Source organism: Prionailurus bengalensis, chromosome C1 (assembly GCF_016509475.1).
Source record: "Prionailurus bengalensis isolate Pbe53 chromosome C1, Fcat_Pben_1.1_paternal_pri, whole genome shotgun sequence".
Taxonomy (NCBI): domain Eukaryota; kingdom Metazoa; phylum Chordata; class Mammalia; order Carnivora; family Felidae; genus Prionailurus; species Prionailurus bengalensis.
The window spans coordinates 117,546,734-117,563,079 of NC_057345.1; the positions used below are offsets into that span (position 1 = coordinate 117,546,734).

Below are 16,346 nucleotides of genomic sequence, written 5' to 3' on the forward strand. Positions count from 1 at the left end.
AGTATAACATACAATTTTTGTTTCTTTATAAAAATTCATGAGTGTATAACGTTTTGGTTAGCGGTGTTTAAATTTTTTCCCCTTTCTGTGGCGCTGGAAGGTGAAAATTTTGAAACTGACATGTTTAATGAGCTAAGGAACACCTCACTTTGAAACTTCTTGTTTCCTAGAGAACTCTCGTTACATATCCAGAGTTTTAAACCTATCACTTTACAAGAAAGATCAACTCATGTAAAGCAGATTTAGCTTTCCTTTTCCCCTAAATGCTTCATTATGAGAATATATATATATGTTTGTATATAGTCCAAACAGTGTCTTATTTGTTCATAAAAAGAAAGCATTTTTTTATCTAACATTTTTCTTCAAAGATTTTTTTTTTTTTTTTTACACGTTAGTGTTTTAAATAAGAAACGTTTGCCAGTAAATAGGTGTGAGACACTTAGGAAGTATGATTTTTATATGAACTTTTCTCCTGTTGTATGTAGCTCCAAGCTCAGCACCTCTCAAGGAAGGCTGCTCACCTGACATAATGGGACTTGTAAAAAGTTTGCCTTCTTTGTCCATGATCCTTAACATAATGGAACTTAAAATAATTAAACTGCTGGAATTTGTTTTAAATTCCTTGGATTGTATCCATTTTGTTTACATGTATAAAGACTATCATTTGAAATTCAAATCCTCTGAGAGACTCAGGAAAGTTTTATATTCATGTTATCTGAGTGATTAATGGTTTGCAGTGGAGATACTAGCTTTTTCTGATGATCATTGAAGACTTTGAATAAAATGAATTTTAAATAACCTTTGGTGACACAGGCATCATGAACAAGTACCCAAAATTAATTGAGCTCAGTTAATAAGAACAGTTAAACAGTAGTGGTACTGACGAAAATTTGCAGAGATCAATTGAACACATTAGTTTCAAATTTTAACTTCTTATTACACATTGCATTAGAACTCACTTGTCAAACCACGAAGCTCCCTAATTAGTTTGACCCGAACATCAGGGCCACTTGCCTCCAGAGGGAATGCTAAATAGATCAAAAGAGTCAATGCCACCACCCAGCTCACTTCTAGAATAAGCTCCCCTCTCTCCCAAGTCTCAACACTTTAACAAAACAAAACATAATTAAAGAGCCATTTCAGTTGTCAGGACGCTTTGTGGCACGATAGCATTCAGCGCGAACAGCTTGACCTCTGCCGCTGGTGAACAAGTCAGGTCTAGTTAGGACTGCAAGGGAAGTGTAGTTACGTGTGGCTAGAGACTTTCCAGTGCCTCTGTCCAGTAGGTGGGAAGAGGCAGGAGCCCCTGCAAACAACTGAGAAAATGTGAATTAAAGTGACATATCTTTGGTTTTGTTTTTTGAATAGACCGGTTTGGGCTTGGCCAGGCAGGAAGAATACCTGGCTCTGTGAATGCCATGCGGGTTTTGAGCACGAGTACAGACCTTGAAGCTGCTGTCGCTGATGCTTTGGTAAGAGTCACAGCGCGTGCGGAGTCTCTCTGACTTACTCATCCGCCATTTTCCTCACAGAAGATCGCCTCCAAATCCGCGTCCTCAGGCATCCCCGGCACTGTGTGAATTGTGTAAATATTGTGTACACCCTGTGTAAATAACGTGTAAACTTGTATTATTATCTCTTTCTTTTGAAACTTGGATCCCTGTACAGAAGTGAAGATTGGCCTTACAGAAAACACTAGCATCAAGTATTTCTTCTGTGCTCTTCAATGTCAAGGAAGTTTTGATGTCATTGGGCTGCTTCTTTTTCCCTTTTTTCTCCATGTTTTTTTTTTTTTTTCAGCGTTTCCTTTTTTCATTCTGTGGCTTCTATTGCTTTACAGGCTCTGATGGCATAGCCTAAACACATCGTTATAATAGTAGGTAACAGTGTGAGTGGTTTGAAAATCTCACACTTATTCGATGACCACACTAGTTGTTCCATACAATTTTACATTTGTTTCGTCTTTTAAAATGAGTCATTAAGTCCTTGTTAAGGGAACTTTGCCAAACGTTAATGCCGATGGACTCTGAGGACATAAAGCTCTGGTGGAATGTTTTTGCCTCAGTATAATGTAGTTCCTAAAAATATATAATAATAATAATAATAATAATAATAATAATATAAAGCAGTTAGAGATCCTTCAGTTTGTGGTTATAGCAAAACACTCCCTGGTAGAATCAGCTTGTGGTCAGATTGCCTTCTAAAGATGCATTTCAACTGGCAGTGACACTGCCTCTAGCATATTCTGGTTGATGTGCTCAGCATTTAAAGCAGATCCTCTTTAGAACTGTCTGATCTCTGGCCTTACTTGTGCTGTTTTAAGATACATTGTCTTTCTAAGGGAAAAAAGTATCTGGTTTCAGAACCAGAAGTTTTAAACCCAGCCGTGTTTTGCATCTGATCAAACTGTTACAGCCCCTGGCTGCACGGGTTCTCGCTTTCACCCCTTCCTGTGTCGCCCTCATTTATTCTTGCGCAGTCAGGGTGCTTTGACAAGCGACTGTGAGCAAGCAGTGTGCCACTCTCCCGATGCTTTTCCTGTAAGCAGGGGCTGCCTGGCCAGCTCTATTCATCGGCCTTCTGTGCAGAAGGGCTTTTTTCCTGGCAGGTACTGGAGTTCAGGATAATTGCTTTAACCATGGCTTTGACTTCAGAGTCATGAGCTGGAACAGAACTCTGGGAAGAGATTCTTCCTTCCAAGCTGCAGCACTGGGAATCGCTTACTTATTCAGGGACCCTATTTGGAGGTCAGAGTGGGGGGAAATGATGGATGTGCAAAACCCTTAGTTAAATGGGACTTCCAGTTAAGGTGGGGGAGTTCCCTCCCTCGCTCTTTAAAGAGCTGCGCAAGGGACTGTGCACCAAGTGCTAGGAGCCAGAGTCGGACTTGAGAACTTGAGCTTGGGCTTTCCTTGGCTTGGGCTTTTCTCTGAGCTCTAGCCGTCAGCCCACTCAGGCTGCCCTTATTTACTCTTTGTGCAAACTGCCTGGTCTCCCCGAGTGACCCGCTGCAGAAGAGAGAGCTCAGGAATGGTACACAGATGTGCTTCCCAGGATAGAAGCCCCAGGGCAGACAGAAGCTAGCATGGGAATAGGTAGAATTAACAGTGACTTTAGAGATGTACCACGGCGGTGGGGGGAGTTTTTAGCATAGCAAAGGAGTATGGCAAGTACTAGAAGGCGTTTCTAGGAGGTGTAGGAAGGGCTAGGAGATGCCATTGTGAAAGCGTTCTTTGTTATTATTCGCTTGATATGAATTGCTTGCTAACCTGTATTTTTGGTTTGCTAAGATATGTTTTGCTGTACACTTTTGTTGCAAGAACAATCCCCACATATGCTTCTGACATAATTCTCTATGCTTTTTCCCCATCCTTCAATATTTTCCTGCCTACAGCTGTTAGGAGACTCCAGGAGCAAGGTACCAGTGCTTTAACTTTTGTTTTACAACTTCATTTTTTTCTGTTGCAAGTATATTTCCTTTAGGAGCTAGTGAAAGCAACACAGTGTGTAGTATAATGTAGAAATCCTGATCTGAATTACGATTTGTCCAGTCTAGTGAAGCTGTTGTTAGCGATGGAATCAGTCTCCTCTCTCATCTGTTCTAGTTCTTTTTTGTTTTTTGGGTTTTTTTTGGTTTTTGGTTTTTTTATGTCAAGCTCTGCTCCTTCTCCTATCAGTGTTTTATTTTATTTATTAACCCAGTTTGTGTCTACTGTTAATGTTCTTATTTCATGGATGGATGTATTCAACATTTTTCTTATTTTATGGATCTAGTTTATACATAAATAAGATGATCTTGTAATTTACCACCCTAACAAGGATGATTGTGAAAGGGGGGACTACTATTCATAACTATGCTGGGACAAGAGGCATAAGACAGAACTGTCCCGAGCAAGTTGTGATGGATGGACAAGCCGTGTTAATTAGAAAATTACATTTGGGGGGAGAAAAAGAAAAAAGATTACATTTGTATGGTTTTGGCCAATAACTTTTTTTTTCTTTTAGGGAAAATTGTATTTTATCAGTTTACTAGCTTTTGCTATATTATTTATGGGCTTAACTTCCAGTTTTATATTCAGGGTAAGAGAAACAAATGAAGGATCTACAGGAAGCCTATTTGTGTTCAGATAATTTAAGAATCCTTTGACAGGGGCTACTCTGTTCTGACATTTCAGTTTTAGACTTTCTTAAGGAAGCATGAATATTCAAACAAATTTTCCCATTGACCGTGCTCAAGATCTATTGGTTTGGATTGTGAAAGGGGCCGGTGGGCACACTTACTTGCAGTGTGGCAGGGGCTGGCCCAGGTTAGTTAGCATATCCTTCCGTTATATCCTCGCAACAAGCGTGTGAGAGGTATCGTTACTGTTATTTCAAAGATGGGGAGAGTGAAGCAGGAAGGTTAGGAGGCTTTCCGGGCTTCCTCAGCCCGTCAGCGGCTGCAGGCTGACCACCCAAGTCTGTCTTAACTGCAAAGTCCACACACCGGACTAGAGACCGTACTCTTTTCGTCTCTGCTGTGGATTGCTCTGCTTGTTATCCTATCCCGACTGGATGTCTGCTTTTCTGTTTTTATTTCCCTAATCTGTAAGCACAGGAAAGTGCGGTGCTTGTGTGCGTGCGTGCGTGCCCGTGTGCGTGCGTGCTGCGTGTATCTTTTTATCATTAACTGTTGCCGATTTTGTTTGGCGTGACTCGCGGTCATTTCGCCTTCCCATTTCTTCCTCCGTCACTCCCACCTCCGTTGGACCTGACAGAAGAAGCCGGTGAGGAGGAGGTATGAGCCGTACGGGATGTATTCTGATGACGATGCCAACAGCGATGCCTCAAGCGTTTGCTCTGAGCGCTCGTACGGCTCCAGGAACGGCGGCATTCCCCACTATCTGCGGCAGACCGAGGACGTGGCAGAAGTTCTCAACCACTGTGCCAGTTCCAACTGGTCGGAAAGGAAAGAAGGGCTTCTCGGCCTGCAGAACTTGCTGAAGAGCCAAAGAACACTGAGGTGAGGGGACAGGAGGCCGAGGTTGTGAGCCAAGTTCTAAGTCTCATGGTCTGCTCATCAGCACCTTAAATGGATTCCTTGCCATTCGTGCAGTCCTTCCAGAGTTCCAAGGCTCAGGGTCAGGCACTACGAGTGCTAAGATGGCTAAGACGTGGTCTTTGCCTTCCAGAGACTTTGAAACCTCTGGCAAATACTCTGTACTTTATTAGGTGTGTAAAACATTTGGTTCCCTTACAGTTCGTATTTATCAGGTAGGTGTTATTTGAGAAATCGTGGTACAGTTTGCAGTTTAGGTAAAAAAAATCAAACAACTCTGCAGGTTGATATGGTTCATTACACTTTGGGATTGTGGGTAAAATGATAGCAGACTCCATCTAAAATGTTTCAATATGCAAACACATATATACCTTATAAATGTGTATAGTGATGACATACTAAGAGTACTTTAAACTTGTAACGGTATTATCACTAGAAGTGATTACTTTGGTTTTGCCTTTGTTTCTGTGTTTCATAAATTTTCTCAAATGAGCTTGTATTACACACACCAAAAAAGTATGTGTTTATACCATACTTCATCAAATCTAAGGCACCATTGGTGCACCGTCATTTTACATCCCTCTAAGAAGAAATGCTTACTTATTAAACCATGGCAGTACTAATACCTCTTTGATTGTAAGACAAAGCTCAAAATTATAGAAATGTTACAACGTGAAGAATTTGAGAAAGTTAGAATCCATGAAATGCAGTGTGTTCTTTGGATAATTTTTTTTTTTAAGTTTATTTCGAGAAAGAAAGAGAGCAAGCACGTACATGCGGGAGGAGGGGCAGAAACAGGGAGAGAGAGAGAATTCCAAGTGGGCCCCCAGCTGTCAGCGTGGAGCCCAGTGCTGGGGCTCGATCCCACCCAAACTGTGAGATCATGACCTGAGCCGAAACCAAGAGTTGGACGCTTAACCGACTAAGCCACCCAGGTGCCCCTGGATAATTTTTCTAAGATAAATTTTGAACGTGTGTAAGTTTATGGTCACAGGTGGGCCCTGCGAAGCTAAGTGAACATTGACTGATGAATCCCCGTGCTGCTAAGTGTGCCCGTCCAGTCAGTCAGACTCCGCCCTGCCATATTCGGACTTGTTATGTGCTGTCCTCCTACCTCCCCCCAGCCCCCCATTATTCCATTCTGGTCACGAAGAGGTCTTGAGCAGCTTTGTCCTATGCCTTCTGAAATTCAGGTAGCCTCTGACATTCACTAGTGAGCTGTCAACAACAAAATGAAGATGGTTTATTGAGATGATGATTCCTCAGAATCTGCTTAATCTGGTGGTCCCCTTTCTTAAAATTTTAATGTTGACCAAGTATCCGTTGAATAATCTCTAGAAATCTATTGATTGGGACTGGTCTAATCTAGAGCGCTGTGTTACTGATGTTAAAGTGGATCATCAAACCAGCTGTCTCGTATGTGTGAAGGGGGATTACTCAGGGGGTAATTTGGGGGCAAGATGATGATCCTTATACTCAAGCCTTGAAGTAAAATGGGCCTCAGTGGTATAGATAAGGATAAGAAAAAGCAAAAGGGCACTAACAGGAAATGAACATTTGCTTTGTCTCAGTAGCTGTAGGAAGGAAGTGTGTTCTCTCCTTAACCCTCCCTGTAGTCATTTGTTTGATACAGATCTAAAGACATCTGAGTACTTTGTAGCAAAACTGAGATTAAAATCCAGGTCTGTCTGACCCCAAACCACCGTGCTTTTCCTAGTTTATCTCATTGAGTTTCATCTGTGGCAGGTGGAAGACAGACCTCAAATGAGTGGGGTTTAGCTCATGGCTTTGCCTCCCCCATGTGTGTGAACTTCAGCAGTCACTCTGGAAGATTGTTTCCTCGTTTTCAGATGAGAGCCCAACTATCATGATTTTATATTTCTACTTAATTTCATCATGACTTAAATAAGTTAATTTATTTGTGAAAAAAACTTTGTTATATAAAAATTATTAAAAAAAATTTTTTTTTAATTTTAGTGTTTATTTATTTTTAGAGAGAGAGACAGAGTGTGAGCAAGGGAGGGACAGAGAGAGAGGGAGACACAGAATCCAAAGCAGGATCCAGGCTCTGAGCTGTCAGCACAGAGCCTCATGTGGAACTCGAACCCATGAACCACGAGATCATGACCTGAGCCAAAGTTGGACGCTCAACCAACTGAGCCACCCAGGCGTCCCTGTTACATAAAAATTATTTTTTACAAAGCTGTCACAGGGTGCCCGGGTGGCTCAGTCGGTGAAGCCTCCGACTCTTCATTTCGGCTCAAGTCATGATCTCATGGTCTGTGAATTCAAGCCCCACACTGGGCTCTGCGCTGACAGTGTAGAGCCTGCTTGGGATTCTCAATCGCCCCCTCTCTCTACGCCTCCCCCTTCTCAAAATACAGAAAAAACAAAAGCTGTCACTGATCTCAGTGTTGACTCATGAAATTCCAAGTTCATTTCTTTCCATTTTATTTCCTCTAGTCGAGTAGAATTGAAAAGACTGTGTGAGATCTTCACTCGAATGTTTGCTGACCCTCACAGCAAGGTAAGTCTGGGAATCCTGCCTGTTGATGCCCCCCCTGCATGCCCACGTGAGCTGTATAATACACTACTTAAGAGTGAGAGACAGTTCCCCATAGTGCAGTTTAGACCTTCCAATTTAACACCAGTTTCTGCAGTAGTTGGTGTTGTATCTTTTAAGCTGTTTTTTTGTTTGTTTGTTTGTTTTTGTTTCTGTTTTTTTGAGAGAGACGGAGAGAGAGTCCCAAGCCAGGGACTCAGTCTCACGAATAGTGAGATCATGACCTGAGCCAAAATCAAGAGTCGGAAGCTTAACCAACTGAGCCGCCCAGGCACCCCCCCCCCCCCCCGTTATATCTTTTAAAAATGACTTCTGGAGAACTTAAAATGTCCATAAAACTTCGGGCTGGATAAAGTATGTTTTAAGAGTTAATGGAAAAGAGTCAGATGTATTCTTACTCATTCAGATGCTTTTGGGTGCCTCCTATTAGCCAAACAGTGGTGCTAGAATAAAACATTGTATTATAATGTAGTGCCCCCCTTTTTTTTTTAACTTACAGTAAAGAAAGTAATCAAATACATGATTTTTTTTTTTTTTTTTTTGTATCCCACGTAGAATGTGTCTATATAGGACAGGACAGAAAAATAGAAGCATTTATGTAACGGATTTATTGAAAAACCAGGTTAAACTATTTCTCCAAATAGAATTTGCTGTCCCTAAGAACTGTGGCCATTTAGCAGGTGTCCACACTCCCGGGGTCCAAGGAGAGTGCTAAGTGTGAGGGGATCCCTGCTGGGGGGGAAACAACACTGAGTGTGACCCAGGCCCTTTCTAGGAGTGGTGCCAAGAGGGGGTCTTTACAGAAGCTTACTTGGAGTCCAGATTTGAAGCACATACCATCAGTTGGGGAGGAGTCCTGGAGGCTGTCGGGTATTTTAGAGAAAGAAAATAGAGGGAATGAGTTTTTGGGGAAGTTTAAAGGATGGATAAAGGACAGAAACAACCTATGGGTCCTGTGCTTTGAGATGCTCATGGGAGCCTAGGAGAATGAATGTGTGGGTTCTCTGGTCTCTACGGGGGGGGGGGGGGGGCGAGTTGGGGGACAGCATTTTTCCTCGATCCTGGTCTTGAAGCATGTCTTAAAAGTCCTGTGATGATCCTCACAGCAAAGTCCACATTAACAACATTCATAAAATTCAAGAAAGGTTGGGTTCTAGGGCCACACAGATATCCAAAGATCTAATTATCATGATTTTTCTCTAAGGTAGTGTTTAAAAGCAGGAAGATTTTAAGCATAAGCATAAGATTCATAAGACTTACGGCATAAGGGGTATTAGGTGGTATGGGGCATTGATGAAATTTCTATTACCTGTCACCTCTAGATTGCTGATTCAGAACCAGAATATGAGGATAAAGAAGGAAATTTGTTTCCATCAGAAGGCTCTTGTACAGTGAGTTTGGAGGTCTCAGTTTAGTTCATATTTGCTAGCTGCCTTTGAGCTAAGTCAGGAATCCCTGGGGCTCAGTGAGTTATTTCTGAGCTGTCTCACCGGAGACCCCTGGTGGTTAATAGCTGCTGTGCTAGAACTGAGCAGGTCTATAATGGCTGGATTGTCCCAGTAGAGCACAACTCATTAGCCAAATAGGGTACTTCTCTCTCTGAAATCGGTTCCAGGATAGTCCACTGTGGACTCTTATCTCACCTTAGACAGCGTTAATGACTGCACGGCAGCATAAGAATTATGCGGACTGTATACCATACTTTTTTTACAATAAAGACTATTATCACTTTTACAGTATCTTCTTATAAAGATATCCCTTTGCAGTATCTGAATTGGAGTCATACAGTGCACAAGTGATTTTCCTCCCTCATCCTCCAACATCCAAATAGTACTTGTTGAGTGGTAGATAACGAACAGTAATAGTATAGAATTATGATGGTTAAAATACCTTTTTTTTAAGAGAAAGGAAGGAAGGAGGAAAAGCCTGCAGGAATAAACTGACACTTTTCAGTAAAGTTAATTTCTCTCAATACTGTATTTCGAAGACATATTGAGGGAGGGGAGAGTATCAGATATCAGAGATCAGTTTGTAGTCTTTTCAGGTCTTTTAAAAAACTGCATGAAAATGGTATTAATTCACTGTAGACTAACATGGAATTTGTTTTGTTGCATGGCCTGGTTTGCGGTGGAATTCACAACAGAGAGTAAGTTCCAATCCTTTTTCCTTTATTTTTTTAAATACATTTGTCTTCTCTAATATGACCTGTCCGTGTTTTAGAGACTTGGGAGACAATTCTGAATTACATATATGAAATGTTTCCGTCTAGGTTTTCAGTATGTTTTTGGAGACTCTGGTGGATTTTATAATAATTCATAAGGACGACTTACAAGACTGGCTTTTTGTTCTTCTCACACAATTACTTAAGAAAATGGGGGCAGATTTACTTGGATCTGTGCAAGCAAAAGTTCAAAAGGCTCTAGATGTCACAAGGTAAGTTTTTAAGGACCAGACCACTTTTTTCCCCAGCTTTTGAGTTGTAACTGACATAAAACGGCCTATAAATTTGAAGTGTATAACATGATGGTTTAATACACGTGTACATTGCTAAATGATTACCACGGTGTTAGTTGACACATTCTTCACCTCACATAATTACCATTCTTTTATTGTGCTCGTGGAAGAACATGTAAGAGCTTATTCTTTTAGCCACTGTCAAGTGTATAATCCAGTCCTGGTAACTGGTAATCACCATCTGTACTTCAGATCCCCAGAGCTGCTGCGTGTTACGTATGCTTTGTTCCCTTTGACCAGCATCTCCCCATGCTTCCCACCCCCGCATCCCCTGACAACCACCGTTCTACTCTGTTTTTATGGATTTAGGGTTTTTTTGTTTTGTTTTTTATTTGTTTCTTTTTGTTTATTTGTTCGATTCCACGTATAAGTCAGATCACGCAACATTTATCTTTCTCTGTCTGGCTTATTTCACTTAGCATAATGCCCTCAACGTCCATCCATGTTGTCCCAAATGGCAGCATTTTCTTCTTTTTTATGACCGAATAATATGCCATTATTTTTCTTTGTCTGTTCGTTCATCTGTTGACAGACACTTAGGTTGTTTTGTATCTTGACTATTGTAAATAATGCTACAGTGAACATGAGGTCAGAGGTCTCTTCAAGATAGTGGTTTCATCCCCTTTGTATTCATACCCAGAAGTCGAATTACTGGATTATATGATGTTTCTATTTTCAATTTTTAATTAATTTATGTCTTCAAGTTTCTTTATTGGGGGGGGGGGGGCTTGGCACAGAAGGAGAGAGAGAGAGAAGGAGAGAAAGAACCCCAAGCAGGCTCTGCACTGCCATGCATAACCCGACGTGGGGCTTGATGTCATGAACCGTGAAATCATGACCTGAGCCAAAATCAAGAGTTGGATACTTAACTGACTGAGCCACCCAGGCGCCCCTTTATTTTTGATTTTTTGAGGAACATCTATACTGTTTTTCATAGTGGAAGCACCAATTTACATTCCTGCCTACAGTGCACAAGGGTTTCCTTTTCTGCACATCCTCAACATTTATAATAACTAGGAGGTGTGAGGTGATAGCTCACCGTGGTTTTGATTTGCATTTCCCTCATGGTGATGTTGGGCACCTTTTCATGGATTTGCTTGACACTTGTTTGACATTTGTTGATGTCACGTTTGGGAATGTATCTGTTCACGTGGGCTAGACAATGTTGATGTTACAAGACTCTTCTAGTGTTTTTCTGGCATTCTCTTTTGTTTTTGTCAGCTGCTTGAGTAAGTCCTCTCTTACACCATTTCCACATTCTCTTGTTAACAGATTTGTTGAAATGTCCCTGCTTTCCATGAGATGAAAAGTTGGCGTTATTTTTGTGAATGCTCAAGACAAATGTAAAAACAAGTATAAAACCTTGCAAATTGATCCTCTTATCTTTAAAAGACATTTTAGAGTATTTATGTACATCCTTCTGAAGACCTCAGTATTTTTAAAAAATGATTATTTTGAGAGAGAGCACGCATGTATGTATGCACACATACGTGAGTGGGGGAGGGGCAGAGAGAGAGGGAGACAGGGAATCCCAAGCATCCTCTACACTGTTAGCGCAGAGCCCTACGCAGGGCTCAGTCTCACAAACCGTGAGATTGTGACCTGAGCCGACGTTCAACCCACTGAGCCACCCAGGCACCCTAAGACCTCGGTATTTTTATTTATTTATTTTTAATTTACATCCAAGTTAGCTAGCATATAGTGCAATAATGTTTTCAGGAGTAGATTCCAGTGATTCATCCCCTGTGTGTAACACCCAGTGCTCATCCCCAGCAAGTGTCTTCCTTAACCCCTTACCCATTTAGCCCATCCCCCCACCCACAGCCCCTCCAGCAACCCTCAGTTTATTCTCTGTATTTAAGAGTCTCTTATGTTTTGCTCCCTCCCTGTTTTTATATTCTTTTTGCTTCCATTCCCTTATGTTCATCTGTTTTGTATCTTAAGTTCTTCATATGAGTGAAGTCATAGGATATTTGTCTTTCTCTAACTTATTTCACTTAGCATAACACCCTCCAGTTCCATCCACGTAGTTGCAGATGGCAAGATTTCATTCTTTTTGATTGCCGAGTAATACTCCATTGTATGTATATACCACATCTTCTTTATCCATTCATCCACCGATGGACATTTGGGCTCTTTCCATACTTTGGCTATTGTTGATAGTGCTGCTATAAACATGAGGGTGCATGCGTCCCTTCTAAACAGCACACATGTATCCCTTGGATAAATGCCTAGTAGTGCAATTGCTGGGTCGTAGGGTAGTTCTATTTTTAATTTTGAGGAACCTCCATTACTGTTTTCCAGAGTGGCTACACCAGCTTGCATTCCCACCAACAATGCAAAAGAGATCCTCTTTCTCTGCATCCTTGCCAACTTTTATTGTTGCCTGAGTTGTTAATGTTAGCCATTCTGACAGGTGTGAGGGGATATCTCATTGTGGTTTTGATTTGTATTTCTCTGATGGTGAGTGATGTTGAGCATTTTTTAATGTGTCGGTTGGCCATCCGGATGTCTTCTTTGGAGAAGTGTCTCTTCATGTCTTTTGCCCATTTCTTCACTGGATTATTTGTGTTTTGGGTGTTGAGTTGGATAATTTCTTTATAGATTTTGGATACTAACCCTTTATCTGATGTCGTTTGCAAATATCTTTTCCCATTCCATTGGTTGCCTTTTAGTTTGGCTGATTGTTTCCTTCACTGTGCAGAAACTTTTTATCTGGATGAGGTCCCAATAGTTCAAGACCTCAGTATTTTTAATACTTCCATCTTCTTACAAGTCACACTAGAAATCTTGCTAGCCACATAGCTAGCTCCCACTCGCCCAGGTACAATCTCTGTTAGCATTCACTGGCTCAGAGGTTGATAACGCATAGCAGTTGTGACCTGTTACAAGGAAAGAAAGAAGAGCTGTGGAGATTCAGAGACGTGAAAAACTGACTGTGTGCTGTCATTTTTCAGAAACCTCTTATCTACTGTGTCTGCAGTTGTAGGTTCGCAACATACGAGTATTAGAAATTAAATAGCCTCAGAAGACACCTCGCTGTAATGACTCAGTTGCCATTTGGTGGAACATAGAGGGTTATAGGTCAGATCAGTGAATTTTTAAAAGAATAAGCCAATGACTTCAGATCAACTAATTATCCTCAGTAGAGTAACTTTTATATGACTCAGTTACTACACACTGGAATATTACTATATATCATAGAATGTCCAAAACAGAAGGACCCACCTTCATTTTATTAATGAGGAAACAGACTTTACTTGACTTGCCCGGGTCACAGTGCGTGTTAGCGGCCATCTGGGAACTGGAATCCAGGACTGCTGGTTATTACACCGCTGTGTGTTCCCCTTACTGCAGACTGGTCTGTGGATGTGCGACTTTCTCTCCTGAAGGAGAATGTGGATAGTATTTGCGCTTTTTCTTTCCTCTCTGGCTCCCTCCACTAACAGTAGCACACGTCACCCTGCCATCATCCCCCATGTATGTGTCTGTTAGTTGTTTGTGACTGCGAAACATGCATTTGTTCCTCTGTGCTCTGATGCCAACTGTTTTCTTTTGGTTCCTGACCCTGTAGATCTGTATAATTTGTGCTGCTATAGAATTTTATTATCCAAAGAGCTCTCCCTTGGTATTCAGTGAGCTCAGTATAATATACTATATTTACAATAAGCTTTTCAAATGCCGTCCCTCCTTTGGATGAGCGAGTTTAGTGGAATTAAGGAACATTCCTGCGTGCCGGTGTATTACTGGATTTGTAAAGGTTCAGCCAGGGATTGACTAGAAGGGCGAGGCGGGTCCAGCTGATAGTAACTGAGTGAAGTAGACAGGAGGGACGGTGATGCTGTGGGCTAGGGAACTTCCGTAGAGAGAGGTGGCCATGTTGGCATGTGGGGCCAGTGGTCCCAGACTTCCCAAGAAAGGTCAGAAATGTGGAATAAGGCAACACATTTGAGCTTCATTTTAAATGACACTCTGAAAGCCAGATAAAACATTTGTGTATCAGACTTGGCCTAAAGGTCTCTTCCTTCATATAGGTGAATTTGTGAAGGGCAAAAACTTTCAGACCTTTAGAGATAGCAGGAATATTAAAATTTTACTCCTAAACTTTGGTGATTAAGGAAAACCCTCTGGTTATTTTCCTGGATGCCCCTTTCCTTTAAGAATCCTCTCCTGGGTAGATTCGATCCAAATCTCTAGAGCACGTTCATTATTCAGTTTTCTCAGCAGCTGAGATGCCTAGCTATTTATGCATATTTAGGACCCATCAGTGAGTATTGGCGGGGAGGGAAGGGGAGGGCCCTTGTAATGGTTGAGGGGGGTTCCTAAGATAACAGGTCTGATTGCGAGTCTGCCTACTTCCTTTCCTTTGGCTGTGCCTGGCCACAGACACATTTCCAGGTTAAACACGCCAGCTTATACTGAAATGGATTCTCCGTTCTCCCCTTGCTGCAGAAGGAGACAGAAGTTTTGTGTGTGGTTTGTCAAGCTCGTTTCTCTAATTTATAGCTGGTGTGAGTCATTTAAGTCACGTATGCTAAAGCGTACTTTGCTTGCAGAAGTGGTCCTCCTGGCTTCCTGGATACAAATACATGTGCTATTGGGTCACGTTTACTTTTTATTAGTAATTATAACAGTAGTAATATTAGTACCCAGGATGTGCTCTGTGCTTTGCATTTTCTTTACATTATGTCATTAAAATTTCAAATTCAGGGGCGCCTGGGTGGCTCAGTCGGTTAAGCGTCCGACTTCAGCTCAGGTCACTATCTCGTGGTCCGTGAGTTCGAGCCCTGCATCGGGCTCCGGGCTGATGGCTCAGAGCCTGGAGCCTGTTTCCGATTCTGTGTCTCCCTTTCTCTCTGCCCCTCCCCTGTTCATGCTCTGTCTCTGTCTCAAAAATAAAAATAAACATTAAAAAAAAAAGTAAAATTTCAAATTCATCCTGTGACTTCACAGATCTGAACCTGCTTCCCCGTTCTTGTTACTATACTTCTGTAGATTGGGAAGAGTCCCTTAGAGAGGCCAAAGGAAACAATGCCATCACTCAGCCTCAGTTGTAATAGATGTTTGCATTGCACCATCTTTCCTATTAGTGTGGAAAATACATCTACGTCTTTCTGCATGGACACGATTATGCACTTTTTAAAAAAAAAATTTTTTTTTTCAACGTTTATTTATTTTTGGGACAGAGAGAGACAGAGCATGAACGGGGGAAGGGCAGAGAGAGAGGGAGACACAGAATCGGAAACAGGCTCCAGGCTCTGAGCCATCAGCCCAGAGCCCGACGCGGGGCTCAGACTCACAGACCGCAAGATCGTGACCTGGCTGAAGTCGGACGCTTAACCGACTGCGCCACCCAGGCGCCCCACGATTTTAAACTAATGCTGGTAATTGCAGCATTTTAAGGGAAGGAGCATGGACTTTGGCTAGCCAAGAGTCCTCGGGGTTACTCAGATGTATCAAAGATGTGAAATGGCTGCAAGAAATGAGATCAGGAACAGGTGAGAAGCAGAGGGCCCTGGTTTCTGCATATGTGTTGTAGCTGGATGGGGGATTCCCTTGCTGGGTCTCCCATACTTTTTGTGGTCACCCTACAAAATAGAGACCAGAAGCAGTTGCCCAGTAGGACCAAGGAGGACAGCATGGTTAGCTTATGCAAGGGCAGCTGTAGGCAGCCTCGTCAGAATGTAAATTAAGATTTCGGAATTGGAAGTTTTTCTCATGAAGCAGTTTCAGAAAGGTACCTGGAAAGAAGATGAGCACATTCTAGAAGGCAGGTAGGAATCTCTTTTATCGTTTGGTCTTCATTTCTAAAATAGCATACAGGGGCGCCTGGGTGGCGCAGTCGGTTAAGCGTCCGACTTCAGCCAGGTCACGATCTCGCGGTCCGTGAGTTCGAGCCCCGCGTCGGGCTCTGGGCTGATGGCTCAGAGCCTGGAGCCTGTTTCCGATTCTGTGTCTCCCTCTCTCTCTGCCCCTCCCCCGTTCATGCTCTCTCTCTCTGTCCCAAAAATAAAAAATAAACGTTGAAAAAAAAATTAAAAAAAAAACCATTACTTATAAAAAAAAATAAATAAATAAAAAAATAAAATAGCATACATAACTCTAAGTGTCGTGTGTGTTTTGGGACTTATAGCAAGATTTCCCATTTTCTGGGGCACCTGGGTGGCTGAGTTGGTTGAGCGTCCAACTTCGGTTCAGGTCATGATCTTGCACTTCGTGAGTTGAGCCCCG

General features: G+C 42.0%; 1 protein-coding gene across 29 annotated transcripts in view; it reads left to right on the forward strand.

Annotated features, from left to right (window-relative positions):
- Positions 1-16,346, forward strand: part of CLASP1 (cytoplasmic linker associated protein 1) — a 276,145-nt gene that overhangs the window by 203,565 nt on the left and 56,234 nt on the right. For 7 of the 29 annotated variants that reach the window (XM_043576525.1, XM_043576528.1, XM_043576527.1 and 4 more), the window contains 7 exons: positions 1,369-1,472; positions 3,395-3,418; positions 4,758-5,002; positions 7,502-7,565; positions 8,924-9,004; positions 9,745-9,747; positions 9,871-10,034. In XM_043576525.1, the coding sequence (XP_043432460.1) occupies positions 1,369-1,472; positions 3,395-3,418; positions 4,758-5,002; positions 7,502-7,565; positions 8,924-9,004; positions 9,745-9,747; positions 9,871-10,034 (685 nt within the window). Of the gene's footprint in view, positions 1-1,368; positions 1,473-3,394; positions 3,419-4,757; positions 5,003-7,501; positions 7,566-7,778; positions 7,782-8,923; positions 9,005-9,744; positions 9,748-9,870; positions 10,035-16,346 lie in introns of all 29 variants that reach the window. The other 22 variants (XM_043576534.1, XM_043576541.1, XM_043576556.1 and 19 more) reach the window with 5 other exon arrangements.